Source organism: Podarcis cretensis (genome assembly GCF_951804945.1).
Source record: "Podarcis cretensis genome assembly, chromosome: 13".
NCBI lineage: Eukaryota > Metazoa > Chordata > Lepidosauria > Squamata > Lacertidae > Podarcis > Podarcis cretensis.
Window position 1 is genome coordinate 17,064,786 of NC_137182.1, and position 27,853 is coordinate 17,092,638.

Genomic DNA, 27,853 nt, shown 5'->3' on the forward strand with positions numbered 1-27,853 from the left:
AACAGCTAAAAAGAAAAAAAAAATCAAAAAACAACAAAAGAACAAGTTAAACCTTGATATAACTCCCTTTCTTAACTTTTCTCCTTGACCTCCTCACACCTCCCCTCTTTGTATTCTAATTCAAATAGATATTTCAGCAAATCCTTCATCTTTATTTTTATCTTTGTAACTTATCTTAATATACTGTAATTTTCCATTCTCTCATTCACCTATTAGCCATCCACTTTTACTTTATTTAATCTTATTTCTCCTTAAAACTTATATATCTGAAATTATTCTCTTAAGACGTTTCCCCTAGGGTCACAAAGATTCCATTCCATGATTTTCCCATCTCTCATTAAAAGATTTTTTTTTTAAAATATCACAATATATACACTTTAAATTCCCAATTTTTCTTTCACCATTTCCCCTCCCCGGTCTCAGCCCCTGCCAACAGTTCTCCAAAAGTCCATCAACCCGGAGATCTTAAGTCCGAGGCTCTTAAATCTCTTTCATGCCCCCTCTGCCGATCTTTTTGATAGTCTTTGGTGTTAAAGAACAAATCCCGGGGGAGCTCCAACCCAGCGGTAGTCAAATTCCTTCTTAGCGAGTCTGCCAGACTTCCATAGTTAAAGGTAGGGCCCATAGAATATTCCAAATCTTGTTTCACACTCCTGTGCGAAACAAATCAATCTTTGTGAGCTTTGTAACATTGCTGGGCGTCTTTGCCAGCCTGCATAAAATGGACCATTCTGGTCTCATGGCCATGTGTTCCTCCTACTGCTTCACTCCCAAGGATGTTCAACACAGCTTGTTCAACACAGACTTGCGCCTTTTTTTATTTTGGATAGTGATTTTCTACAACATGTGCTCTGTTTGGATCACTCGCTGCTCTATGACATCATCGGGCTGGAACCTCTCAAACAGCAGTTGCCACCCAAGTGGCGGTGGTGGTGGTGAAAAACATGGCACTGGTGGAGAACCATTGATGTGATCTCTCGTGGCCCTGCTTCCACCAGCTGTAACACCTGAGCTGCCTTGGGGGAAATGGAAGCCCTGATCTCCACTCCATCCCCATATTTCTGGTCCTAGCTGTACCTCCCCATTAATGGTTCATCTCATCCTAGGCCCTCAAACGCCACCCGACAAGATTGCTGATCCCTACGGCTTCTGACCAAGTGAGTTGTGGTTCTGAGGGACTGGAAAAGGCAGCAGTCTTCCCTTGGTGCTCCTCCTGTTTTATTCTTTCCCCCTTCACTCGCTCTGGATGAAGGGCCATTGAAGAAGTGCTCAATGATTTCTTTTCCACCTCCAGTGAAGAGGACCTTGTTGTGTGGCCTTCATCTTTTCTGTTGACCTTTGACTTATCCCTGCTAATGTGGAAGGAGTACATCTCCCTGCTGTGGTTCCTGGAAAATGGATGACATCATCAACAGAGTTAGCAGGTAATAGGGGCTCTTAAATGTTACCCTGTGGGATGCAGGTGGCACTGTGGTCTAAACCACACAGCCTAGGGCTTGCCGATTGAAAGGTCAGCAGCTTGAATCCCTGCGACGGGGTGAGCTCCCGTTGCTCTGTCCCAGCTCCTGCCCACCTAACAGTTCGAAAGCATGTCAAAGTGCAAGTAGATAAACAGCTACCGCTCAGGCGGGAAGGTAAATGGTGTTTCTGTGCACTGCTCTGGTTGGCCAGAAGTGGCTTAGTCATGCTGGCCACATGACCCAGAAGCTGTACGCCGGCTCCCTCGGCCAATAAAGTGAGATGAGTGCTGCAACCCCAAAGACGTCCGCGACTGGACCCAACAGTCAGGGGTCCCTTTACCTTTAGGTTTACTCAGCTATTGATATACTCCTAACTAGAGTGATCAACTTTCTTTTTGATAATACTTTTTATTAGTTTTCTATTACAGTCCAATAATAGCCTCATTATAACAATGTCAAATTATAATACAATTACTAATATAGTACCAATCATTCAGATACCAAATTATATAATTTACGTGGCCGCCCACATGCTAGAATTGATGGTTTGATGATTTTCTTTATTTCTGTGCTCCAAAATCTTATTCATTTCAATTGCACTCCAGTCAAGATAACAGTCCCTTATCCAACAACTGCAATATGAACAACTTCCATTTGTATTAACACATTAAATGATTTATGAAACTACAGGTGAGGCACTCAAACTATATCCTTATATAGGAGCTCCTGCCATCCTGGTTGTGAATGTATATGGTAAAAAAGGTAAAGGATCCCTGGATGGTTAAGTCCAGTCAAAGGTGACTATGGGGTTGCGGCGCTCATCTCGCTTCAGGCTGAGGGAGCCGGCATTTGTCTACAGACAACTTTCTGGGTCATGTGGCCAGCATGACTAAACTGCTTCTGGCACAACGCGACCCTGTGACAGAAACCAGGGTGTATGGAAATGTTTACCTTCCCGCCACAGCGGTACCTATTTATCTACTTGCACTGGCGTGCTTTCGAACTGCTAGGTTGGCAGGAGCTGGGACTGAGCAACGGGAACTCACCCCGTCTCAGGGATTTGAACCTTTTGTTCAGCAGGCCCAAGAGGCTCAGTGGTCTAGATAAGCAGTGAGATAGCGGGGAATGATACTATGAGCAACTATGGGTATATACAGTAATTCTGACCTCACACACACGAAAACAAAGATCACCACAGCCAATCACAAACAAACAATCACACCCTAGGCCAACCCCAACCTCTCTCACCACCAAAGGAACACAAGTGAACAACACAAGCATGCTGACACCAAACTCTACATACATTAAGCATAATAGAAACACCGCTACCCGACCCCACCCCATCCATCTCCCTTCCCTCCACCCCCTTTCTTTTTCTTTTTTTTTCTTGTCTTCTCCCCCTAATGCCTCAACAAATGAAACAGATTTGTAAAAATGTTACATGGAGAAAAAAAAAATACGAGGCATTACACTCACACTGTAAAACAAGAAAACCCTAAATAAAATATTGAAAAAAATAGGAAGAGAAACGAAGACAAAAATGAACAATTCCAAGAATAGAGGGGGATTATTTATGACAAATCCCAAGAGTCCCTACGTACTTCCTTCCACTTGTCGCTTATTAAGGGTTATTTATGACATTTTTTGATCCTGAGTATGACAAGGATAAAGAAAGAACCGCTTCTTATGACCTGTGAAACATGAGGTTAATTTTGGGAATAAATTACAGGTCCCTTACTCTGTGTGCTGATCTAGATCAGTGGTTCCCAAATCTCCCCATCTCCCTGAGGGTCTTGGCAGACCACTTAACAATGTCTGTCAAGTAATGTGCTATATGATTTCTAACTGTATTTTGACAGACAAGCTGTGGACTGTCTGAATGAAGCTTATGAAACCAAGGGTCGCCTATATTGCCTATTCCCTTGTTGTAGTTTTTGTTGTTGTTGCTGGAGGGTTTTTGCTCATTCGTGGTATCCTCACCACTAATGGCGTTATCCAACTGTAATGGGATAAGGGGCTGCTTGTGCGTGAGCGCTAAGACTCTCACAGTTTTGTAGTTAGTTTTAAAACTCTCCCTCTCCGCGGAGCCATCAGTGCATGGCTGCCTTAATCGCTGGCAGAATCCGTCAGTGGGCGTTTCCTGAATTTCTTCCAGCATAGAAGTTCTTTGACAGAAAGTCTCCTCCTTGATTCTCTATGTGACAGCTTTCTGCGCAGAGTAGGCGTTCCAAGGGGAGGTCCTGAGCTCTCCCCACTGGTCTCGGTGGAAGCGTCTCTGAGCCTCACCTCTGACTCTGTCTCCTCCGCCTCCCCTCCTGCTTCCGCGGAAGCTCTCACTCTCCCCCTGCTGGTTCCCTCCTCAACATCAGAGGGTCTCCCATCATCTGAGAGCCTCTCCACCACCCTGCGCTCTGATGGCAGTTCCCTGACACCAACCATATCATAGTATTGTGTTTTCATTCATGTTTGTCACTGGGCTTATTTTTCCTTCCCTGACAGTAACCAACAAGACAAAAACGAGCAAGCTGAGGAGGAGAACAAACTCCTAGAACTAAATGAGCAGGTCAAAGAGATCAGCGAACTTCAGGAGCCAAATTTCGAAGGCGATAAACTCCCAGAGGTATCTGAGCGGGATCAGGAGAACACGCCACAAAACTTATTTGACCAGACCGATGAGAGCAGTGAACTTGCGGCGTCAGATCTTGAAGAAATTAAAATCCAAGATCTATCTGAGCAGCTTGACGAGTACAAGCCAGAAAACCTAATCGAGCAGGCTGAAGAGAGCAGTGAACTTACGGAGCCAAATGTCAAGGACAATAAAACCCAAGAACTAGCTGAGGAGCAGGACCAGGAGAACAAGCCACAAGGCCCAGATGAGCAGGCCAATGATGATAATCCTCAGGATCTAAAGGGCAGGGTTGAGGGACGTGCGAAAACGTCACTGCTGCACCTCCCTGGTAAAGAGCCCTCCCTGTATCCTCTTTCCAGGATACCAGATTTTTATTTGGCAGAACTGCAGGATGGACTACAAATCTCCCCTGCCTCTCAACCTCAATTGGATGAGTAAGTAACGTTCTGGCATTGTGGCAGAAAACTTGTGCTTCACATTAGATTCCTTAAGTTGTCCCTAGCACTGCCAACTTCAGCATCCAGCACCATCCTTTGAGTGAGGAATGTCCCAGATGGATTTACATTAATTTCTTATAAAGAGAATTATGTGAAAATGATGTATAGGTGGTATTTAACACCAGTTAAGTTGGCATAAATGTACAAAACAAGAGGAAATAAGTGTTGGAAATGTAAAGAAGTAGAAGGTACGTTTCATCATATGTGGTGGCAACGTAAGATTATTAAAAAATTATGGGAAACGATATATAATGAGTTGGGGGGGGAGTTAAGAATAACCCTTGTTTAAAAAAACCAGAAGCCTTTTTATTAGGTATTACAGGAATGGATCTACCTAAAGAATATAAGAATTTGTTTATGTATGCAACAATGGCCACCCGGATATTGCTAGCCCAACATTGGAAAGAAGAAGAAGTCCCCACCAAGGAAGATTGGCAAATTAAGTTAATGGAGTATGCTGAAATGGCTAAATTAACTGGGAAACTTAGAAATCAAGATGACAACAAATATAAAAAAATGGGAAATGTTTATTGCATATTTGCAAAAGCAATGTACACAAGTTAATACATTAGCAGGATTAAAACAACAACACTTGAAATGTTATAGACAAGGTTTAAAATTGGAGGTAATCAGAGATAAAGACTTTGTTGAGATGAATGAAAATAATACAAAGGAACCAGGATGGAAGGGGAAAGAAGTTGGGGGATTCATGTAATCCCATAATATGGATTCAATACTGACTGTGTATATAGTTGTTTGAAATGTTTTATTTTATGCTTCTTTCTTTAATGCAAGGTTTTTGTGACAAATATTTTTTTATATAATATTTTTATCTTGTTAACCATTGCTCTCTTTTGGTAAAAGTAACATGAAGGGCTGGTATTCACATCTTGGGGTGGGAGAAAAGTGTTGTGGGTGCCAGCGTGAAATGGCAGAGCTATAAGCAGCAAACAAAGAAGGAGAAGAGGTGACGGTACTCTGTTCTGGTGAGTACTGTCAAGGCCATCTTTAGCATATGCACCACCAGGGTGCAAAGATCTGCCCAGTGCCCCCAAATTTAGTTAATTTCGTGTGAATGGCGCCATTGAGAATGACAAGTGCCACCGCTGAGTCTGACAAATGCCGCCGTTGTGAATGACAAGCACTGGCGTGGCGCGTCTTTGGTAACTGAGTGCACAAAGTCTAAAGTCCTTTAGTGAAACAGTAGCTATACATTTCGGTAACACCTAGGTATATATGTACTTTGTTTTTCTAGCTTGATCAAAATTATTATTTCATAACAGGTAGATAGTTAAGAGCTTAGGCGGATTCAGCAGCGGGTGCCTGGCGCCCCCCAGAATTCAGCGCCCAGGCACCTTGCACCCCTTGCACCCCTGGATAAAGATGGCCCTTAGTACTATCACAAAAAGAGGTTTTAAGAACTCCAGAGACCCTGCATGAGCTCAGCCAGGAGCTTTGTATGGGTGTTAAAGAGGATGAGGGACAGAACCATAGCTGTCAACTTTTCCCTTTTCTTGCGAGGAATCCTATTTGGAATAAGGGAATTTCCCTTTAAAAAAGGGAAATGTTGACAGCTATGGACAGAACAGATCCCTGAGCAGCCGCCACCCAGCTCAAATGCCAGGGGGTGAGCTAAAATTCCTCTTTTCTGGGCTGAACTGTAAGCTGCTGTCTGAGATGAGCGAGGACCTGGGAAGGAAGCCACTGGGTCAGAGCTGCAACATTAAGTCAGAAATTGGGACGAAAGAGTGAGCCAAATAAAACACAGGGAAAGCTAAGTAGGCCTCGTTGCTCAGGCAGCATCTAATTCTAACAGGAAGCTAGTTATAATCCTGTAAAAGAGGCTCAAAAGGCCACCCATTCTTAACTACTTAGGCAAACGCTCCAAAAAATAGCAGAACCACCCAAGAATATTGTCCGCAGTTACTGATACCAAATGCTGCTGAGAGATCCAGAATCAACAGCATCATTCCGCCCCTGCCTTTCTCCTGAATTAGGTTGACTAAGGCAGAAGTTGGCTTCCCTACCAGAGGATTGCAAGGTATGGGGTGGGAAAAGAAAGGTGTTTTCCTCCTTTCAGAGTTTCCTTAATTGCAGCCTAAATTCGCTAACAACTAAGATGACCCTCTGCTCAGGCTAAAGCATTGCCCTCGCTATAAAAAGACAGTTTGAGAGGAATAGTTTTTGTTATGTATTCAGTGGTCTGTGTTTGTCTGAGCTTGAGTCTGGATGAACGATTCTGAGCACCTGTGTTCTGATTCGATACATGATGTCCAATCACTGAAAATTTCAGGATTTGGGCCTCTGCCACTGGCCCTTGAACCCTGAGTCGTGATTCGCAGCTTGGAAGTTTAGACAGCCAATCATGTTGGGAGTGGGAGTGGCCCAGGCTTTCAGAAATGTATATAAGCAGTTGCTTTGCCCCAGTTTCCCAGTTATGTAGTTCAAGAAAGGTTGTTGCTGCTATCAGTGTGTCTTGCCTCGTGGGAACCCACCAACACTTCAGTTTTCTTTTTCTTTCTTTTTTGCTTTGCAAAAAAATAACAACATTTGGTTTTACATATTGGAATTTACAATCATACCACAACACTTTTAAAAGTACAATATTCCCACGAATCTCTGGACTTCCCACCTCCCCCTTTGTGGGTCCCATTTCTGCTGCGTCTTTTATAATAATCCAAATTTTTATAACTCTATTATATTCATAGTTCTCGTTACATTACAAGTGTTATTAAACTCACGCTAACAATTTTAACTGTTTACAGTGATCTCTAAGGTAAAGTATAAATTCCCCCCATTCCTTATTAAAGCTTTGATTTTCCTGATTTCTGATCTTTCCACTCATTTTTGCCATTTCGGTGTAGTCCGTCAACTTAATCAGCCATTCTTCCTGTTGAGAGGAATAGTTTTCATTCATGCCTGTGACTGGACTAATTCATTCCTCCTCTCTTGCTACAGAATTCCACAACACCAGGCTAAAGATGGCAAACTCCCCGACCTGAAGGAGGAGGTCGAGGAAGCTTCGGAGAGTCTGATGGAGAAACTGACACTACAGCCTCAAGACAAAAAATTAAAGCCGCCTTCTATTACCACCATTGTGGATTTAAAACCGCAGGCCAAAAAGAAGCTGAAGGATTCCCTCTCCTACGTCTCTGCTAGATCCACTTATTCCATGTAAGAAGAAGTAGAGAGCTGGGACCGAAGATGGCCTACAGTTCATGTCTGAGCTCAGGAACAGACCCTCCCAGTGTCCCTATTTTCCAGGGATAGTCCTGGATTTACAGACGCCATCTTGGTTTCTGATTTGATCCTGGGATGTCCCACTTTTCCTTAGGATGTCCTTACTTCCATCAGTGGAATGTTGTAGGATATGGTAGGCTGTTCCTCTTTTCATCAGAGAAATGTTGGTGGGCATGGAGTTAGGCAACTCACTGAACCGAAGAGATAAGTAACTATACAACCTTTAGAAGACATCTGAAGGCAGCCCTGTATAGGGAAGTTTTCAAATGTTTAATGTTTTATTATGTTTTTATATCTGTTGGAAGCCACCTGAAGTGACTGGGGCAACCATTATTATGGAATAGGTAAAGGGACCCCTGACCATTAGGTCCAGTCGCGGACGTCTCTGGGGTTGCGGCGCTCATCTCACTTTATTGGCCAAGGGAGCCGGCGTACAGCTTCCGGGTCATGTGGCCAGCATGACTAAGCCGCTTCTGGCGAACCAGAGCAGCACACGGAAACGCCATTTACCTTACCACCGGAGTGGTACTTATTTATGTACTTGCACTTTGACGTGCTTTCGAACTGCTAGGTTGGCAGGAGCAGGGACTGAGCAAAGGGAGCATACCCTGTCGCGGGGATTCGAACTGCTGACCTTCTGATCAGCAAGTCCTAGGCTAACCCACAATGCCACCCACGTCCCTATGAAATAGGATGTCCCTATTTTCATCAGAGAAATGTTGAAGGGTATGAAGCTGTAATACCCTCCTAAAGAAGGCCGTCTTCTTCTTGCAATGATATAGATACACCAAGTATTTATCAGAATTAAGTTCCATAGTGTCCTATTTGAAGACAGATGGATAGAAGGAAGGAGAGAACATTCTCTGATGTGCTGCTATTTTCCATAGGCGATCTGTACGGAATTTGCCAGTGCCTGCAAAGGTTCCACTTCAGAGACCCCCTTCTCCCAAAGTAAAACCTGAAACTGTTGATAAAGGAACTCAGGTAAGACGAGTATTGACTTCTGCCAGACCAGTGAGATCATGTGGGTCTACGCAGCCAATCCAGTGCAATGGGCAGGCGGGTTGTTATTCCGTAGTGATGCATGGCATCGTGGCATGTTCACAGTTCAGGAAATCAAATCGCACAGCTCAGTGCGGCCAATAAAGCAGCAAACAATATGCAGTTGAAATGCCACTGGCAGAATTTGAACACATATTGATAATGCTGGGTAATAAACGGGTGCTGCTTTTAATGGCCCCATAAGCAGCTGCCGCGGTGGGTCCAGGCCCCTTGCATAATTCTTCTCTGTGGGGATGTGTTGGCTGCTTGAAAAGTTTGAAGCATAGCCCCCCAACCTGTGGTGAGGCGGTGCTCCCAACCATCCCACTGTGGCAGAGCTGAGGGTCCCATGGTCGTCCACCAGCCAGAATGGCCAATATTCTGGGATGCCTGGGATTTCCCAGTGACAATTATTCACACATAAGAACTAGTCACACCATCTAGTAATATGCAGATTGGGCTTGCCGCATGGTCCTGGCCCCCTTCTACTCCTCCCATGTGTTCACAGTTGTTGTGGGAATGTTAAGGATCGTAGGAAAGGATATATTGAATAAGTATTGTCCTTCCTTTACTCACACTACTAAGTGACGTAGCAGAGCAGATTCCCCTCAATATAGCTGGAAGCTAGTTTGCAGATTCGTTTGAATCTCTTAGTTAAGGTTATTTCCTGGTGTCCCCTTTAATCCCTCTTAGAAGAATAAGGACACAAGAGTTGTTTCTGAGAAAAGTAACAAAAAGTTTACTCACATTTCAGTTCACGATTTGATCCCCGAAAGGCAGGCTTTACTTAGTGGTTACATAAAGAAAGAGACTGTGAGTTCATCTCATATGGAGACTGAACTCATGTGCTGCTGGCTGAGAGCCAGCAGACAGCAAAATTGCATTTAGATAACAAAATGGCTGCAGGAAAGCAGCGCAGCAGCAAAAGAACAGCGAGATCAACACTGAGAAAAGGGCTGCATGACTCGGCCAAAGCCACACCCATCTCCTCACATGCAGGGGGAGAATGTTCCAGACCAGTGGAACAGGAAGTTACACTGACTGGATGTCCCCCTGCCTATGCCCACTCTAGGGAGATAAGGAATGTTGTCTTTGACTGCTCCAGTGGATGACATCCCACAGTTGTCTCCTGAAAATTGTTACTATAAGGACCTCTAAGATTGACGGTAGTAGCCGCTGTCAACTAACAAGAGTTCTTCATATATTTCAACAGCGGGATAGTGATCAACATTGTTTGTCATCTTGGAATTGTCTTTTCTCTTGGATTGAACAGTGCAAGCTGATGCTCATGCGGAAATTGCAGGTGCTTCCGAGGACACCGTCCCCTCAGAGACACCATGTACAGAGAGCAAAGCCCCCAACCGCTGATAAAGCGACCCAGGTGGGAGCCAAAATCTTTGCATATAACAAGGTGGATCCGGGGCCAGCCTATTGCAAGACAACTGCCTCAGGCAGGAGGAACCACAAAGGAAGCAGATCTTACCTCCAAGGAATGTGGTAGCAGCAACAGCTGTGGTGTGCTCCTTGGAGACTGGATCTGTCACCTCCTCAGCAGCACCCCCATACCTTCTTCACAAATAGGAGGTGCTCCTGGTCTCTTCTCACCCCTAGGGAGAAAATGATGAGGGTTGCCCTTTGGGATCTCCTGGGCTCTGCAACCCCCAGCCATGTAATTCAGGGCGAGTCCCTTTTTCTCCTGCAATGACCTTTGATTTCCTCTTCAACCAGTGGATAAGGATGATTTGATTCCCTGTCTTGTTCCTGGTGTAGATATTCACCTTTCTTTCCTGGCAATGAAGGGCACCATTTTGTGGTTCACCCCAGGTGCCAAAATGTATTGGGCCAGCCCTGGATGGCTCTAACCCTAGAAGCCCCACCTTGTTAAGCTGCCTCCACTCCAAGTTCCCCTCAGTGTCCTACAGCAGGTACCTTCCCATTGCCAGTGAATTAAACCATGGGACTGGTGCTGTTCTGCCAACAGAAGAACAGCCCTGGCTTTCCTAATGGCTCGTCACCTGCCTTTTGTTCTCCTAATGTCTCATCTCCCAGGCAATTACCTCATCAGGAAACTAGCCTGGTTTATATTTTAACATTTGCTGAATCCAGGGGTTCAGTGTCTGGCACCCAGAAAATCATAACAACGTTGCCAACCTGCCGTACCTTCAATTCCCGTTACCCTCCCTCTTTTACATGCAGAAAGCAGGACAGGTAAGTTATTTTTGGAGAGAAGACGGAACTCAGGCTGCTTCAGTGATATCAGAGAGCCACAAGAACTTGTTGACACTTCCTTCCAGGAAGAGCAGTGTTAACTCATCTGTCCTAAGAGCCATTTTCTTTTTTACCCTCTTTTGTGGCAGAGTTTATTTGCATGCATGATATAGTTTGCCAGTCATAGGTTCCATACTTCATTATATATTTTTTCAGCTTAAGGAGCAATTCAAACCAAGATCCATTGGGATGAGTGAGTTTGGATCTCTGGCTCAGTCAGCTTATTCCCAGCATAGCTTGGGCTATGCCGGGCAGAGGGCCTTCTCGGTAGTGGCACCCTCTCTGTGGAACCCTTCAGATGTATTGGAAATAAACAACTATCTGGCTTTCAGAAGACATCTGAAGGCAGCCCTGTTTTTAATGTTTGATGTATTATGGAGTTTTAATTATTCTGCTGGGAGCTGCCCAGAGTGGCTGGGGAAACCCAGCTAGATGGGTGGGGGAAGAAGAAGAAGAAGAAGAAGAAGAAGAAGAAGAAGAAGAAGAAGAAGAAGAAGAAGAAGATTATTCCAGGTCAACAGACATTATGCTGATGTAACTCCCTCTTTTCAGCTCAGCTGGGACTCGGCCACTTCAGCTAAGACTAGTGAGCCTTTTGCTGGTGTAAGCCCTGAAAAATGGGTATTCTGAGGGAGGGGCAGAACTGGGCATGGGAGGCTGGACTTACGCTGGATCCTGACTTGGTTCAGCTCAGTCATGTGACCTCAAAACAGGGCAGAACCTACGGCAGTGGAAAGGGTGCTGTTAAGGTCTGTTTTAAAGGCTTGTTTCAGCCCCCTCTACCAAACCTAGGCTACATCAGCAAGCAGTTCCTTTCATTCCTGAATGGAGGTTAAAATAGGGGTAATTTATGCTGGTTTAGGGACGCAGGTGGCGCTGTGGGTTAAAGCCTCGGCGCCTAGGGCTTGCCGATCGAAAGGTCGGCGGTTCGAATCCCTGCGGCGGGGTGCGCTCCCGCTGCTCGGTCCCAGCGCCTGCCAACCTAGCAGTTCGAAAGCACCTCCGGGTGCAAGTAGATAAATAGGGACCGCTTACCAGCGGGAAGGTAAACGGCGTTTCCATGTGCGGCTCTGGCTCGCCAGAGCAGCGATGTCACGCTGGCCACGTGACCCGGAAGTGTCTCCGGACAGCGCTGGCCCCTGGCCTCTTGAGTGAGATGGGCGCACAACCCCAGAGTCTGTCAAGACTGGCCCGTACGGGCAGGGGTACCTTTACCTTTACCTTTATGCTGGTTTAGCTGAAGACAGCATAAGTTCCGCTGCTTTCTATATACTTATGATCACACTGCAGGACCATTCATCACTTTTGGCAATGCTAATTCGCAGTTAGGGATGCCAGAAGGTATTAGTTTGCATTCCGACCTGAGTTTGTCCCACGCAGACCTTTTTTGCTCTGCTGCAATTCGGCTTCTGATGAAGAGCACAGTCTTTGTCTTCCTGTCCACTATGGCAGACATTTGCACAATTAATCACATAATTAATTGTGTTAATCATTCCACACCATTCATTACAGTGCAAATGAAAATCAGTGCAGCTGGAAAGGGGAATTTGTAATAAATTACAAATTGTTTGAGGACTGAAATAGCAAGAGCAAATGCTGATACTTGCTGAATCGATTTCCATTCTGGACACAGGACAAATAATTTCTGCTCCTGCTTCCGTTGAATTCTCCGACTTCACTAAATGCAGTTGGTGATGCAATACTGATAAACTTACTCTTAGAATATTTATCTTCCCCAACTAACTAGAAGTGCAACAACTTCAGCTGCTGTTTTGATAAGACTACACACAGAGAAACACCAGCTTCCCAAAATTTCTCTCTAAGCTTTGGTTGTCACTTTTCAGATGAGATATCTTAAAGCCAAGAGATTTCTCCTTAATCTCAACCCCATCACTCCTTAACTATCTGAGATTGCTAGGCTGTAGCTCTGAGCATTTGCTGTAGCCACAACACTGCCCTCCTCACCAACAGATTAACTCCAACTATGGGAGGTTGGAGAAGAGACCGCCTGTTTTGATGAAAAAGAAGAAAACAGGGGAAACAACAATTAACAAGACTTTTCCAAGAAAGACCAGGCCATCCATCTTGCGAAAAGAAAATGACAGCTGTTATGACAAGTAAGAATCCCTGGAATAGTTAAGACCAGTGCTTTTTTTTTCTGGGGGGACGCAGGGGTACACATACCCCTAAACATTTTGTGAATCTTTGTACTTTTGTCCATTTGCTGTATTTATTTTTCCCAATTTGAACTATAAAATGGGGTCTTCTTGAGTCAAAATGAGAGTACCCCCTAAACATTTTTTATTTCTTGTTAGGAAAAAAACACGGGTTAAGACAAACTTCTCCACCCTTCCTCCATCAATTTATTTGGACACTTTCTCTGAATTGTTTTTTGGCACTTGCTAAAAGTGAAATTGTTTAGGCAAGCCTTCCCAGATATGTAAGAGGCATGCAAGGAGGTGGGTGGCAGAATCAACTACCATTTATACGTATACCTGGATTTATTTTTAAGGTCAGCTTGTTTTTTATTTTTATTGATAACTTTAATGTATATTTTATATTCAGGGTAAGCCTCTTAGAGGTTTCTACAATTAAGAGGTATACCCATATTAGAAACGAATGCCTATTTAATTCTATTGCAACTCATCTTCTTCCATATTTATGCAAGTCTACCAGCTCGGCTGTTCAGACCGGGAGACTCTCAAGTTTAGTGGTGATTTCTCATCAGTTTGCCTCTGATCTTGTCAATTTCCTCAATCGAAGCAAAAGCACTTAAGCAGTATAAGAAGAGGAAAAGCCCTGCTGGATCAAAGGCCATCTAGTCAAGAATATGTTCTCCCAGGGGCCAAAGAAAGATGCTCATGGGAAGCCAATAAGCAGAATTTGAACACATTACCACTTGTCTAAAATCTTGTTTGAGGTGAAGAGTGTAAGAAAATATTTCCACTGGTTGGTCCGCCTTTTGCTCCTTTATTGGAGGGACTCAGTCACCAGTGGCAAACTTGGGCAGTAAGGTAGGTAAGGAGGCAGCTGGCTTTGGGAAGGAGGCGGGAGGGCTCTGGCAGGGTCCTAGAGCCCTTCCACCTCCTTCCCAAAGCTGGGAAAGTGCTAACTAGGCTTTGGGAAGGAGCAAGGAGGACTCTGGGACCCTATCTCTTCCTTCCCAAAGGCCAGCGCCTCCCCTACCGGGCTTTGAGACGGTAGCTCCCATTCCGTGCTCACCATTCGCAGAGCCCTAAATCCGCCCCTGCAGTCACTCATGGAAGTCTGAGTTACTGGTAATTAAGCCACGCGGGTGGCGCTGTGGGTTAAACCACAGAGCCTAGGACTTGCCAATCAGAAGGTTGGTGGTTCGAATCCCCGCAACGGGGTGAGCTCCCGTAGCTCGGTCCCTGCTCCTGCCAACCTAGCAGTTCGAAAGCATGTCAAAGTGCAAGTAGATAAATAGGTACCGCTCCGGTGGGAAGGTAAACGGCGCTTCCATGTGTTGCTCTGGTTCACCAGAAGCGGCTTAGTCATGCTGGCCACATGACCCAGAAGCTGTACGCCGGCTCCCTCGGCCAATAAAGCGAGATGAGCTCTGCAACCCCAGAGTCGGCCACGACTGGACCTAATGGTCAGGGGTCACTTTACCTTTACCTAGGCAGTGGAAGACAGGAGTTCCTGGCGTGCTCTGGTCCATGGGGTCACGAAGAGTCAGACACGACTAAACGACTAAACAACAACAACATATTTCACCCAGAGCTGTGGGGTTTTGCAGTCCTGTGCTTGCTCCCACACCGCTTCTGGTAGTCCCTGCAGTTTCCACCCACATAATGAAGAGTTGAGTGCAAGGTTATATGCTCTGCTAGCAATTCATCCCCAGGCATTGCCAGCATGCTATGCAACCCATAATCTGTCCTAGGTGGGAACATATTTTTTAAAAAATGCTGTGAAAATGCTTTTTTAAAAACACATTTTGAAAAATATATGGAATTTGCCATATATATGGAAATATATGGAATTTGCCTCACCATCGCCATCTAGGGCCACATTTGTATAATGCACTCAAAACATTGTATTTGCAGCTGTATGGCTGAGTCCTCTATCACATTGTAGACGGCAGCCCTTCACTGACATTAGGCTTAAAGGAAGGAGGGCCAGATTTAGGTTTGATGAGGCCCTAAGCTACTGAAGATAATGGGGCCCTTTATATGTCGAGCTGTCCTTTGTCAACAACAAATTGTCGCTGTTTTTTGTGTTGAATAGATGCTATATGGTGATTTATGGACCTAATACAGGCATGGCCAAACTTGGCCTTCCAGATGTTTTGGGACTACAACTCCCATCATCCCTAGCTAACAGGACCAGTGGTCAGGGATGATGGGAATTGTAGTCCCAAAACAGCTGGCGGGCCGAATTTGGCCACCACTGACTTAATAGGTATCTAAAGCCATTTGCACATGTTGCCATGCAAACAGTCCATGCAGAATGTAGGCACCCTATAAATAGAAATGAGCAAACCAGTGATATTTCAGGGAGCAGGCTAGCAGGCGGGGCCCATGACTTACATCAGAGGAGCCTACACAACACAAAACACTGTTGCTGTATGTAGGTTTTCTTTTATTTGTTTTTTATTTTATATTTTGGAAATGTACAGCCAGTGGGTTTTTTCCTTTAATTTTTCTGGGGCCTCCCAAAAGAGTGGGGTCCTAAGCTACAGCTTGTTTAGCTTATACGTAAATCTGGCACTGAAAGGAAGCAACCATGAATTGATGGCAGCCGTGTTGCTCCAAGTACCATGTAAATGGGGTGGGGTGGGGTCTTTAGGTGGCTTCTAAGTAACCACTTAGGGATGTGGGTGGCACTGTGGGTTAAACCACAGAGCCTAGGACTTGCCAATCAGAAGGTTGGTGGTTCGAATCCCCACGACGGGGTGAGCTCCTGTTGCTCGGTCCCTGCTCCTACCAACCTAGCAGTTTGAAAGCACGTCAAAGTGCAAGTAGACAAATAGGTACCGCTCCGGCGGGAAGGTAAACGATGTTTCTGTGTGCTGCTCTGGTTTGCCAGAAGCAGCTTCGTCATGCTGGCCACATGACCCGGAAGCTGTATGCCGACTCCCTCGGCCAATAAAGCGAGATGAGCGCCGCAACCCCAGAGTCGGTCACGACTGGATCTAATGGTCCCTTTACCTTTACCTTAAGTAACCACCATTTCTGCCTTCCACAGTATCTGCACGGAGGATTCCATGACTATTAAAAAGGGCAAGTGAGTATTCCAGACCCTTCTGTCCTGCCTTGACTTGACTCCCGGTTCTTTTATCTCCACCTTCCCTTGTGCATGTCAGGAGCTCGTCCTACACTCGAGTAGGACCCTGGCAGAGACACATGCCCGACTGGCATGTTCTCTCCCCCTGGCCGTTCTTTCAGGAGCTTCAAAAGCTTTCTTCAGCCTGAACATCACAGCGACTGATGCCAACAGACATCGGCACACTTAGGGATCCGCACAGTTTGTACAAATTGCGTGACAGACCTCAGCAACTCAGCATTTTGGCTAATTGACTTTATTTACATATAAACACACATGGAGGACTGCAACATGGCTCCCTCTCTCTCTAGCATCAGACAGCAAAGAGAAAGAACAAAGGACAATAGTTCCAATTCACAGAACACAGTAACACAAACATCCTGTCTCCATCACTTGCCACTCTGTGGAGTCAAAACATACACCGTCATGTGAAAGACAACAATCCCATGACTGCAATCATGGAGCAGGAATTCTAACAGTGCAGGCCTGTTGGGCCCACCAGCTTTCCTCTGTTCTTCCTTTCTGCCATCTTGGTTCTGCCTCTTTCACAGCTTGTCTCACCGTTCATTTCCACAGGAATGCAGGAAAATGCAGCTGTCCCTTCTGGGGATTGAACCTGCAACTTTGGCATTATCAACACCATGCTCTGACCAACTGAGCTATGCCCACCGTCGTCCCTCAGCGGGCTCAAACCACACTTAACTGAAGCCCAGAGATTCCCAAGGGGGGAAATGGGATTAAATTGTGGTTTTACATTCAGTTCCATCCTAAAGCTGTAGCAGGAATCACCAATGTGTTGTTCACAGGTACACAAGAACCCACACAAATAAAATAAATACCAATTATGTTACAACACTGGATATGTTTCCAAGCACTGTGCTGGTTTCCAAGCAGTGTGCTGGTTTTGAGCTATAAAGCTCTTTATCGCTCCAGACGCCAACACCTTAGGAAATGCCTCTCCTTATAGGAACACTCTTGGACTCTAGATTTTCAACTGAGGTTCTTCTCCAGGTCTGCCCTCTGAGGGAGGCTCAGAGGGTGGTGACCAGGGAGAAGGCCTTTATGGTTGTGGCTCCCAATCTGTGGAATGCTTTCCCAAGCAAGGTCCGCCTGCTGCCTTCACTGACATCTTTTTGGCACTAGGTATAGACTTATCTCCCCACCCCCACCCCCAGACATCTGATAGAATGAAATGATGTTATTGTAGTTATTAGTTTGATTCTGATCCCTCAGGGATCAACAAATGGGTCAAAATTAAGCAAAAATCATTTTAGTAATTCTGCATGTGTTTTGGCAGGAAAGCAAAAGCTGTCTACAATTTCCACATAACTGTTTATGAAGGGGAGAATGAAATGGATTCGATGTGCAAGGCGGGACCTAGATGGGAAGGTAATTCATGTGGTTTTTTTTTCTTTTCTTCATTTTTGATAATTTTATTAGTTTTCAATTGCAATCCACTAATAGCCTCATTATAACGATACCAATTTATAATACAATTATTAATATAAATAGTTCAAATACAATTATATAATGTAGATAAGGTGGCCTCCCCATGCACAATAATTGACTATTTGCTTTATTTCTGCGTTCCAAAATCTTATTAATTTCAATTACACTCCAGTCAAAATAGCAATCCCTTATACAACAACTGCAATATGAATAACTTCTAAACATGTTGACACATTAAATGAATTATAAAACTACAAGTGAGGAACTCAAACTATATCCTCGTTCTTCCTGTGTGTGGCAATTATTCTGTCTGTAGTTTTTTTTTCTGTCCTTGTGATATGTTATGTCTTTCTTACCCCTGGTTATTGCTGTTCTCCAGGTAATTAATGTGTTCTTGCCCTGACAAGAGAAATCTGTGTGGCTGAAAAACCTACAGATTTCCTAACAGAGAAACATTTACTCTTATTTTGATTTATAACTGTTAAGTTGTGGGTGAACACATCAGACGACACAGCGATTCTTCAACAGCTCTTGTTTATTCACAGGCCAGAACAGAACTGAACTGAAGGGTTCAGTCAGCCTGCTTATACAGAGCTCCAGTACAATGTAACTGTAACAATTTTCTAAAACTATCCAATCACTGAATGTCACTTTCGATCCCTTATTTGCATAACTATCTACAGTATCCCCCTGCTGCCCCAGGGTGAGAACTTCAGTACATAACAATAAGCCTACACAGTCCCAAGGACATAGAGTGGGGAATAAATCTCCACCTTTTGTATTTTTACCCAAATGTGCTTGGAGAGATGGTGACAACATGAAAGCAAATCAGAGCTACATTAAAGTGTACGGTGCTTTTATCTTTTTAATTCAAACATCCTGAGATGTGGTAAGCTTCCTGACATCACAAGCTTCAACCATTTCCCAGACCCATTTAAGTGCCACCATTTTGAAATGCAGAAAGTACACAGAGTGATAATTGTGTAATTCACAGCAGTAAGTCTTTCCCCTCTGACCTCACTGTTTACCATTCCCCTCTGCCTCCAAATGCTCTGGGTCTGGATCTGTGTGTATGTACACACACACATTACTGAAACTCAGGAGAGCATTTCATGCGCGTAACCCACAAAAGACTATGTGATAAATATGTTAGCGGGTGGCGCTGTGGGTTAAACCACAGAGCCTAGGACTTGCCAATCAGAAGGTTGGCAGTTCGAATCCCCGCGACGGAGTGAGCTCCTGTTGCTCGATCCCTGCTCCTGCCAACCTAGCAGTTCGAAAGCACTTCAAAGTGCAAGTAGATAAATAGGTACCACTCTGACGGGTAGGTAAACGGCGTTTCCGTGCACTGCTCTGGTTCGCCACATGACCCGGAAGCTGTACGCCAGCTCCCTCAGCCAGTAAAGCGAGATGTGCGCCACAACCCCAGAGTAAGTCACGACTGGACCTAATGCTCAGGGGTCCCTTTACCTTTACCTTTAAGGCTGGTGATTTCAAGCCCCATTGATTTGGGTGGGGCCTAAACACAACCTGGACTGGATCTAAGTTGATGCATTTGAATACAGCACAGTTTTTGTGTTCTAATTGGGGGGGGGCATTGATCCATCTAGCTCATTATTAGCTACCTTGATTGGCAGTGGGTCTCCAGAGATTCAGACGGGTCTCCCAGCCCAGCTTGGTGATGCTGAGATGCTGAACCTGGGGTCTTCTGCATGCAAATACTCTACCACTGAACCGCGACGCTGATGGCGCTGTGGTCTAAACCACTGAGCTTCTTGGGCTTGCTGATCGGAAGGTCGGCAGTTTGAATCCCCGCAACGGAGTGAGCTCCTGTTGCTCTGTTCCAGCTCCTGCCAGCCTAGCAGTTCGAAAGCACACCAGTGCAAGTAGATAAATAGGTACTGCTGTGGCGAGAAGGTAAACAGTGTTTCCGTGCGCTCTGGTTTCTGTCACGGTGTTCCGTTGCACCAGAAGTGGTTTAGTCATGCTGGCCACATGACCCGGAAAGCTGTCTGCGGACAAACTCCCTTGGCCTGAAAGCAAGATAAACGCTACAACCCCATAGTTGCCTTTGATTGGACTTAACCATCCAGGGGTCCTTTAACTTTACCTATTACCTTTTTACTCTACCACTGAGCTACGACCCTTCCCCCAAAGTTTTTTGCCTCTTGTTCTTTTTCACAATCAGTTCCAGAAACCAACGCACTCTCATCCTTACTTTCCAGAGTCTGCATCCTCTTCAGGGCTCTCCAAGGCCTGCAGTGTTTTCAGCACACTTAAGTCTGGAATGATTCACACCAGCGATCTCCTCTTGACTTTGCACACCTTGGGCATCCTAGTGACCAATGCTGAAATGCGTCGGACACTTAGGCATGTCAAGGTGACCGGTATGTGACAACCTTCATCCTCAGATCTGTGGTTTTCCCTGGCAGTTGTGTTACCTTCGTTGGATGCAATCTCTGATATGCCCAGAAGCCCTGTTGAAATCCGACTGCTATATGAAAACAGCTACATGCCCTGATTTAAGTGGGTCAGTTCCAGCTCCTGCACAGTTGAGGGTGGGGTGAACAGACTGAAGGACTATTTGTGTTCCACAAGAACAAGTTTCTTTATACCTTGGCCACTGAGACCATATAATGCCGGTCCTGAAAGACCTACATTGGCTCCCAGTACAGTGGTACCTCAGGTTACATATGCTTCAGGTTACAGACTCATCTAACCCAGAAATAGTACCTCGGGTTAAGAACTTTGCTTCAGGATGAGAACAGAAATCGTGCTCCAGCGGCGCGGCAGCAGCAGGAGGCCCCATTAGCTAAAGTGGTGCTTCAGGTTAAGAACAGTTTCAGGTTAAGAACGGACCTCCAGAACGAATTAAGTACTTAACCTGAGGCACCACTCTACGTTTCTGTTTTGTTTTTTTAAAATAATATTTATTACCTTTTCCAACAGTTTACACACTACAAAGAATAAAAACCATACAATACAACACAATACAATACAAAAAAAACAACAACTATACATTACACTAACAAAACACTAACATTAAACTAACAAAACAAACACAATTTAAGACACATCAAATAGTTTCAATATCTTATCTTTCATTCCCTTATTTCCGTGACCTCCTCACACCTCCCTTTTTTATTCCACTTCTATTAATTCTTTCAGCAATTCCTTTCCATCTTCCTCTATTTTTAATCCTATAATTATCTTAACACATTCTAACCTTATTTTCCCTTTAATACTCTATTAATCTATTTGTCCTTAATTCCTTATAACATTTCTACTAAAGCCATTTAACTTCATTCCAACATTTTTCTAACATTCATTAATTTTACAGTATTTCCGTAAATAGTCTTTAAACCACTCTACGTTTCTTAGAACAATTCAAAGTGTTGGTGCTGATCTTTAAAGCCCTAAACGGCCTTGGCCCTGTATACCTGAAGGAGCGTCTCGACCCCCATCATCCAGCCTGGTCCAGCTCCGAGGGCCTTCTGGCGGTTCCCTCCCTGCAATATGTGAGGTTACAGGGAACCAGGCAGAGGGCCTTCTCGGTAGTGGCACCCACCCCATGGAATGCCCTCCCATCAGATGTCAAGGAAATAAACAAATATCTGACTTTTAGAAGACATCTGAAAGCAGCCCTGTTTTGGGAAGTTTTTAATGTTTGATGTTTTATTCTGTTTTTAATCTATTAGGAGCTGCCAGAGTGGCTGGGCGGAGTATAAATAATAAATTATTATTATATTATCATAAGCCTAAACCGGAAGACTTTACAAATAGCAGGGTGGCAGGAAGAGAAACAGCTAAGCTGCTAAATGACCTGCAAATCTCCATTTTGAAAGATCTTTTGTCTCCCAAACTTCATGAAGTGTGGATGTAAATGAAACTCTCTCCTGAAGGGAGAGTAAACATCTTAAGGCCAATGAAGGATGGAAAGCAGGCTGTGGGGAGAAACTGTTTCTAGGTCTGCTTGGATTATTTCATATTTTCTAAGTTGTTGAGCCTGTGCTGGACAATATACAGTGCTGCCCCGCAAGACAAACACCTCGCAAGACAGAAAACCCGCTAGACGAAAGGGTTTTTCGTTTTGGAGGCGCTTCGCAAAACGAATGGGCTTGCTTCGCAAGACGAAAATGTCTTGCAAGTTCCTGCGGGTTTTTCCCCCTTTTTTCCCCCTTTTCCTAAACCGCTAAGCCGCTTATCAGCTCATCCGCTGATAAGCCGCTTAACATCTGATCGCTAAAAGCCGCTAAAAGCCGCTAAAAGCCGCTAATAGCGCTAATCCGCTAAGCCGTCAATGGGCTTGCTTCGCAAGACGAAAAAACCGCTAGACGTAGAGAATCGCTGAACGGATTCTTTTCCTCTTGCGAGGCACCACTGTATGGATAATTTGGATGTTTTGTTCTGTTTTTGAAGAGTTCTGCAAGTCAAAGTTTGAATAATATTTTTCTGGGCCTGGACAATGTTTTCTTCCAAAGGAGCCGGTTTGTATGCTTCCAGTCACTTCAAACTGCACAGTATTAATTTCTGTAACAGAAACACCTGAATAGTTGCACAAAACTAGGTTTCGATGTGATGCGCCTACACATACTTCAACTCAGCTTCTGTGTCTTTCTCCGTTACAGCATCTGGGACTCTGGATTTCTCTGAATTCTTGGAAGTTGTGAACAATACCTCGCCTTTCACAGACACAGAGGGTATGATAAAGGAAACTGAGGGAGCGAGGGGAAAGATGGCCGCTTTCCTATTGTTGCTCTGTATGTCACTCTCTGTCTGCATTCCTGTCAACTGTTTCTCTCTCCACCACCCTCTCTGCACAAACTAAAAGTGTTATGTACTGAAGTTCTCCCCCTGGGCCAGCAGGGGGATACTGTAGATAGTTTTCACTCATGTCCACATATGCAAATAAGGGATTGAAAGTGACGTTCAGTGATTGGATGGTTACAGAAAATGGTTACTGTTGCGTTGTAGTGGAGCTCTATATAAGCAGGCTGGCTGAACCCTTCAGTTCAGTTCTGTTCTGGCCTGTGAATAAACAAGAGCTGTTTGAAGAATCGCTGTGTCGTCTGATATGTTCACCCACAACTTAACAAAAATATTTATCTATTGTTGCAGTTGCTGATGCTGCTTTAAAAAACATGCTTTGTGCCAATCTGGGTGTCTGGCCTTTTGGGGGTCAGTTTTATTTCAGTGGCAGAGCTGAAGTTGAAGGCTGAGCTGTGGATTTGTCCGCCCAACACCAGCTTACCTGGATGGGACTGAATTTAGGTGGGATAGCAGGAAGGTGGGGGTCACCTCAGCAAATTGGTAGGAGCGCCATATTGGCTCCATCGATCTGCCCACCAACATCACCTGGCAATTAAAGGTTGAAAGTAATTTCTTTTTTTCTTTTTTCTTTTTTGAATTTGCATTTTATTTATTTGTTAACATTCTTATATTACATCGGTAAACGTCATATTACATTACAGGACTTACTATAATGTAATATCCAACATGTATACAAATTTATATACAAATTTTATATACCTAGAAAGAAAAGGAAACAAAAAAGAAAGAACAAAGAGAAAAAACAAAAACAACCCCGCCCCAATCATATACATACCAACACACTAGACTTCCTGTCTTTCCCTTTGTATATTCCTTTTTTTACAAATGAATGTACTCTTATTATTGTATATTTCTTTACATATTATCTAATACATTCCTATATCAATATGTGCTCTTAGTCTTATTTCTCAACTCAGTCTCACTCCAATGTCAATCAAATGCTAGCATAGCAAACCTTTACTGTATTTTTGAACATACGTTTTATATCTATCCCACTTTCCTATAAATTTTTGTTTTGAATTGCTTCTCAGGGTATTTGTTAACTGCTCCATTTCAGCAAACTCTTGTAGCTTGTAATGCCCGTCCGTTATTGTCGGGGCTTCTTGTCCCTAAAGGTTGAAGGTAATTTCAGGCTCAGTAATTGTTCTCCTTTCTCTCCCATGTGCATCCTTTAGATTTCCAGACTATTCTTTGGATTTTCAGGAAAATAAATAAAGGTATGGTGGCCGCTGATGACTTGGAAACAGTCTTGATAGGCCTGGGAGTCAACTTGAACAACGAGGAGATACAACAGACGCTACGATGCACTGAAGTTAGTGAGTATCTCAGTGCGCACCAAGAGAACAAGTTGCAGAAAGGATATTGCACATGGTATTAGCCTAATAATAATAATAATAATAATAATAATAATAATAATAATATATTATTTATACCCCGCCCATCTGGCTGGGCTTCCCCAGCCACTCTGGGCGGCTTTCAACAAAATATTAAAATACCGTAATGCATCAAACATTAAAAGCTTTCCTAAGCAGGGCTGCCTTCAGATGTCTTCTAAAAGTCTGGTAGTTGTTATTCGCTTTGACATCTGGTGGGAGTGCGTTCCACAGGGAGGGCGCCACTACTCAGAAGGCCCTCTGCCTGGTTCCCTGTAACTTGGTTTCCCGCAGAGAGGGAACCACCAGAAGGCCCTCGGTGCTAGACCTCAATTTCTGTTTAGAACGATGGGGGTGGAGATGCTCCTTCAGATATACTAGACCAAGGCCATTTAGGGCTTTAAAAGTCAGCACCAACACTTTGAATTGTGCTCGGAAACGTACTGGGAGCCAATGCAGATCTCTCAGAACCGGTGTTATGTGGTCTCAGCGGCCGCTCCCAGTCACCAGTATAGCTGCCGCATTCTGGATTAGTTGTAGTTTCCGGGTCACCTTCAAAGGTAGCCAAATAAAACTTGTGGAGGTGTCTGTTGGTCAGTTCTTCATCCAAATTGGTGCTGGAGCTGGAAAATTTGGCCGGTTTTCCATTTCTTTTGACGTCAACAGAAGTTCTTGTTTGATGCTTCATATTCAGTTGTGATTCCTCTCCAAGTTCTCTTCTCACTTTTAAACCATGAAACAAATTCTAGGCTTGGAGGGGTGCCACTCCTGAGTCCCAGCCCTTCCCTCTTGCTTTGCCTGACTTGAAAATATTTGCTTATTTAAGACACATGCAACAACACGCCCTTCTGCAAAACCATGACGAAGGCAAATATGTCAACAATTATCCATGGATCACTACATTAAAATAAAATAAAAATAAATATGCCCTCCAAAATTAATTATTTGAACAATCGTAAGCAAAATTTTGGGACGCAGGTGGCGCTGTGGGTTAAAGCCTCAGCGCCTAGGACTTGCCGATCAAAAGGTCGGCGGTTCGAATCCCTGCGGCGGGGTGCGCTCCCGCTGCTCGGTCCCAGCGCCTGCCAACCTAGCAGTTCGAAAGCACCTCCGGGTGCAAGTAGATAAATAGGGACCGCTTACCAGTGGGAAGGTAAACGGCGTTTCCGTGTGCGGCTCTGGCTCGCCAGAGCAGTGATGTCACGCTGGCCACGTGACCCGGAAGTGTCTCCGGACAGCGCTGGCCCCCGGCCTCTTGAGTGAGATGGGCGCACAACCCCAGAGTCTGTCAAGACTGGCCTGTATGGGCAGGGGTACCTTTACCTTTTTAAGCAAAATTTTAAAGAAACCTATTATCTCAAAATGTCTTTTTTACATGATAAGCTGAAACGAACTAGACCTTTCTCAGGAAACATACATTAACATATATTTTGTTCCGTTTGTAGAGAATGGGAATGTGGACATTTTGAGCTTCCTTCAGACTGCGTGGGGACTGCAAAGAGGCTTTGAGGAAGAAGGTGGGTTGCCTGGTGCTTTGGCTAAACGATATCATTTTGACATAGTATGGTTTCCATTTATAACTTTTATAGCCAATGATACTGAATTGGGGTTGGACTAAATGATCCACAGGGTCCCTTCCAACTCAATAATTCTATGATTGTACATACCTACAATGACTCATGCACTGCTGTGGAGGGGGTATTTGACTGCCTGGGGGCCTCCACAGGGTTTCATCTGGCACTGCTTGGGGGAGGTAGGGTGCATGGGGGAAAACCCAATTGCAGTAGCAGCAGTCCTTGCTCTGGCTTCTCCTAGAACAGGACAATCGAATCTGGCCCACAATATTGATTTAGTTGGCATTTTTATTTTGGTTCTGTGATAGGAATTTTGAAGTCTTAGATATATGTTAAATGTTCATAAGTGTACCAACCAAGCACGTACATAGATCAGCACAGGAAGACCGACCTGAAACCATTTTGATTCCCAAACTGAGCAAATGTTTTCTCTGCAAGGTCAAAGTGGGAAACCTCCCCATTGTCTCTTTCCTCACAAATCCCGTCTTAAGGGCACATTTAAGATATAAATAGGGTGTGAGCCTGTGACATGGCCAGGAACTAAGTATTTATCATTACAAAAGACTGGCCAGGTTACCCAGGCAATCCAATCAAGCAAGCAGGGTATCCAATCAAGTAACCTGCCAGACAGGAGATAAACAAAGACAGGAGAAAAACAACATTCAAATTTCTGTTTTAGACCACCTTTTCTGTGATGAAGGTGTGATGTATCTGAGGGGTGGTCTTAGGTTACACCCCTTCTGTGATGTATGTATGATGTTTCTGGGGGTGGTCTTGATCTACAGGGTGGCAATTTCAAAAGTCTATATAAGGCCTTGTGTGCCATTTTTCTGGGTCCCTCCTCCTCTCCTGCGGGTGAGGGGAGCACCCTGTTGCAACAGATCAATAAAGATCAAGCTTACTAGCTGCTTTCCTTCTCTATATTCTCTGGTTGGCCTCTGTTGTTTTCTCCTACCAATAGGGAACCTACGTAAGGACTCTATATGGACTCCGGGATACCCCATAAAGGAAAAGGGGTGGGTTTTGTTTACAACAGTTCCCTGCAGCTTGTTCATCCTTCCATACCTGTTGCTGTTTCCAATAAAGGTGTTGCATGTCTTGCTCTGAGGATCAGCTTTAAAAATCAATATCAAAGGGGTGTTTGGGAAGTCGGAGATGTAATGACATAGCACCATGTTTGTGGAAGCCTTCATGACGAATTATCTTTCTGCTTCTCCTCAAAAGGTTTGCAATATGAATGCGATGCCATGGACGCAAGCCCTTTCCAAGATGTGACTGAGCTTGTCAATGCAGACGCTAGATGGAGAAAGAAATACTGCGATGAGGATTTCATCGCTGCCAAGTGCCTAGTTCCCCTGATGACAATGTCATGTTCAAATAAAGACCTTGTTTTTGCCCCGCCAAAGAGAAGGTTATCCTGGAAGTCTGACCAGAAGAGGCCCAGCACTGTCATCTCATCAAAAGAGGGAGATAAAGGCAGTGCCATCAAGCTAACAAAATCCCAATTGGATGCTACTGACCTGAGAAGTACCAGATCTACATCTTCTGTGCATAACACAGAGGGAGGAGATAAAGACCATGACACCATGGAGGTGACAGAGGCACAGACAGGCGCTATTGACCAGACGAACACCATCCAGGAAGAAGAAGAAGAACAATAACAACAAAAAGAAGTAAAGCCATGACATCATTGAGGAGACAAAGTCCTCGTCAGATTCTAAGCCCTCAAGTAAAAGTGCTTTGCATCCTCAAGGCACCTTTCTATCCAAGCGAGTTTAACTGATAAAAGATCTTTGGTTTCCTGTTTGGCAGAAATTCTATTTAGAAAAACTCCCCAAACCAGATACAGTTACTCCTCCTGATCAAGTACAGGGGAATCTTTGGGGTGTTTCTCATTGCTTCCCTGCGCCATGCCATGTTATGCGCCACTGAAGCCTATTTCCAGAATGGAAGCCAGGATCGCATGGGGAGGGGACTCGATGAATGACTCGTTGGCAGACTTGAATAAAGTCTAGCAGACCTGTTTCTCCAAACCATTCTCTTCTGCTTCTTAAAAATAAACAAAAACCTTAGCCTATTTATCGCTGCTGCTGCTGCTGTCATCTTTTTGCAAAGTGCATTTCAAACCAACACAGATCAACATCAAGACAAGTGCCAAGGTTTTTGAAGCCTCTAGGTTACATCTCTTTGGTGATCACTCGTAGCC

The 27,853-nt window shown here is 44.5% G+C and overlaps 1 protein-coding gene across 1 annotated transcript; it reads left to right on the forward strand.

Annotated features, from left to right (window-relative positions):
• Positions 1–893: 893 nt before the first annotated feature.
• On the forward strand, positions 894–27,724 carry LOC307200719 (uncharacterized protein). The gene is made up of 14 exons (XM_079949546.1): positions 894–1,157; positions 1,295–1,424; positions 3,960–4,523; positions 7,545–7,760; positions 8,714–8,810; positions 10,141–10,248; positions 13,107–13,252; positions 16,344–16,382; positions 17,719–17,810; positions 20,096–20,257; positions 22,499–22,570; positions 23,876–24,016; positions 25,519–25,590; positions 26,872–27,724. The coding sequence occupies exons 2-14, from the start codon at positions 1,396–1,398 to the stop codon at positions 27,306–27,308; spliced, it is 2,175 nt and encodes a 724-aa protein (XP_079805672.1). The 5' UTR covers positions 894–1,157; positions 1,295–1,395; the 3' UTR covers positions 27,309–27,724.
• The last annotated feature ends 129 nt before the right edge of the window (positions 27,725–27,853 follow it).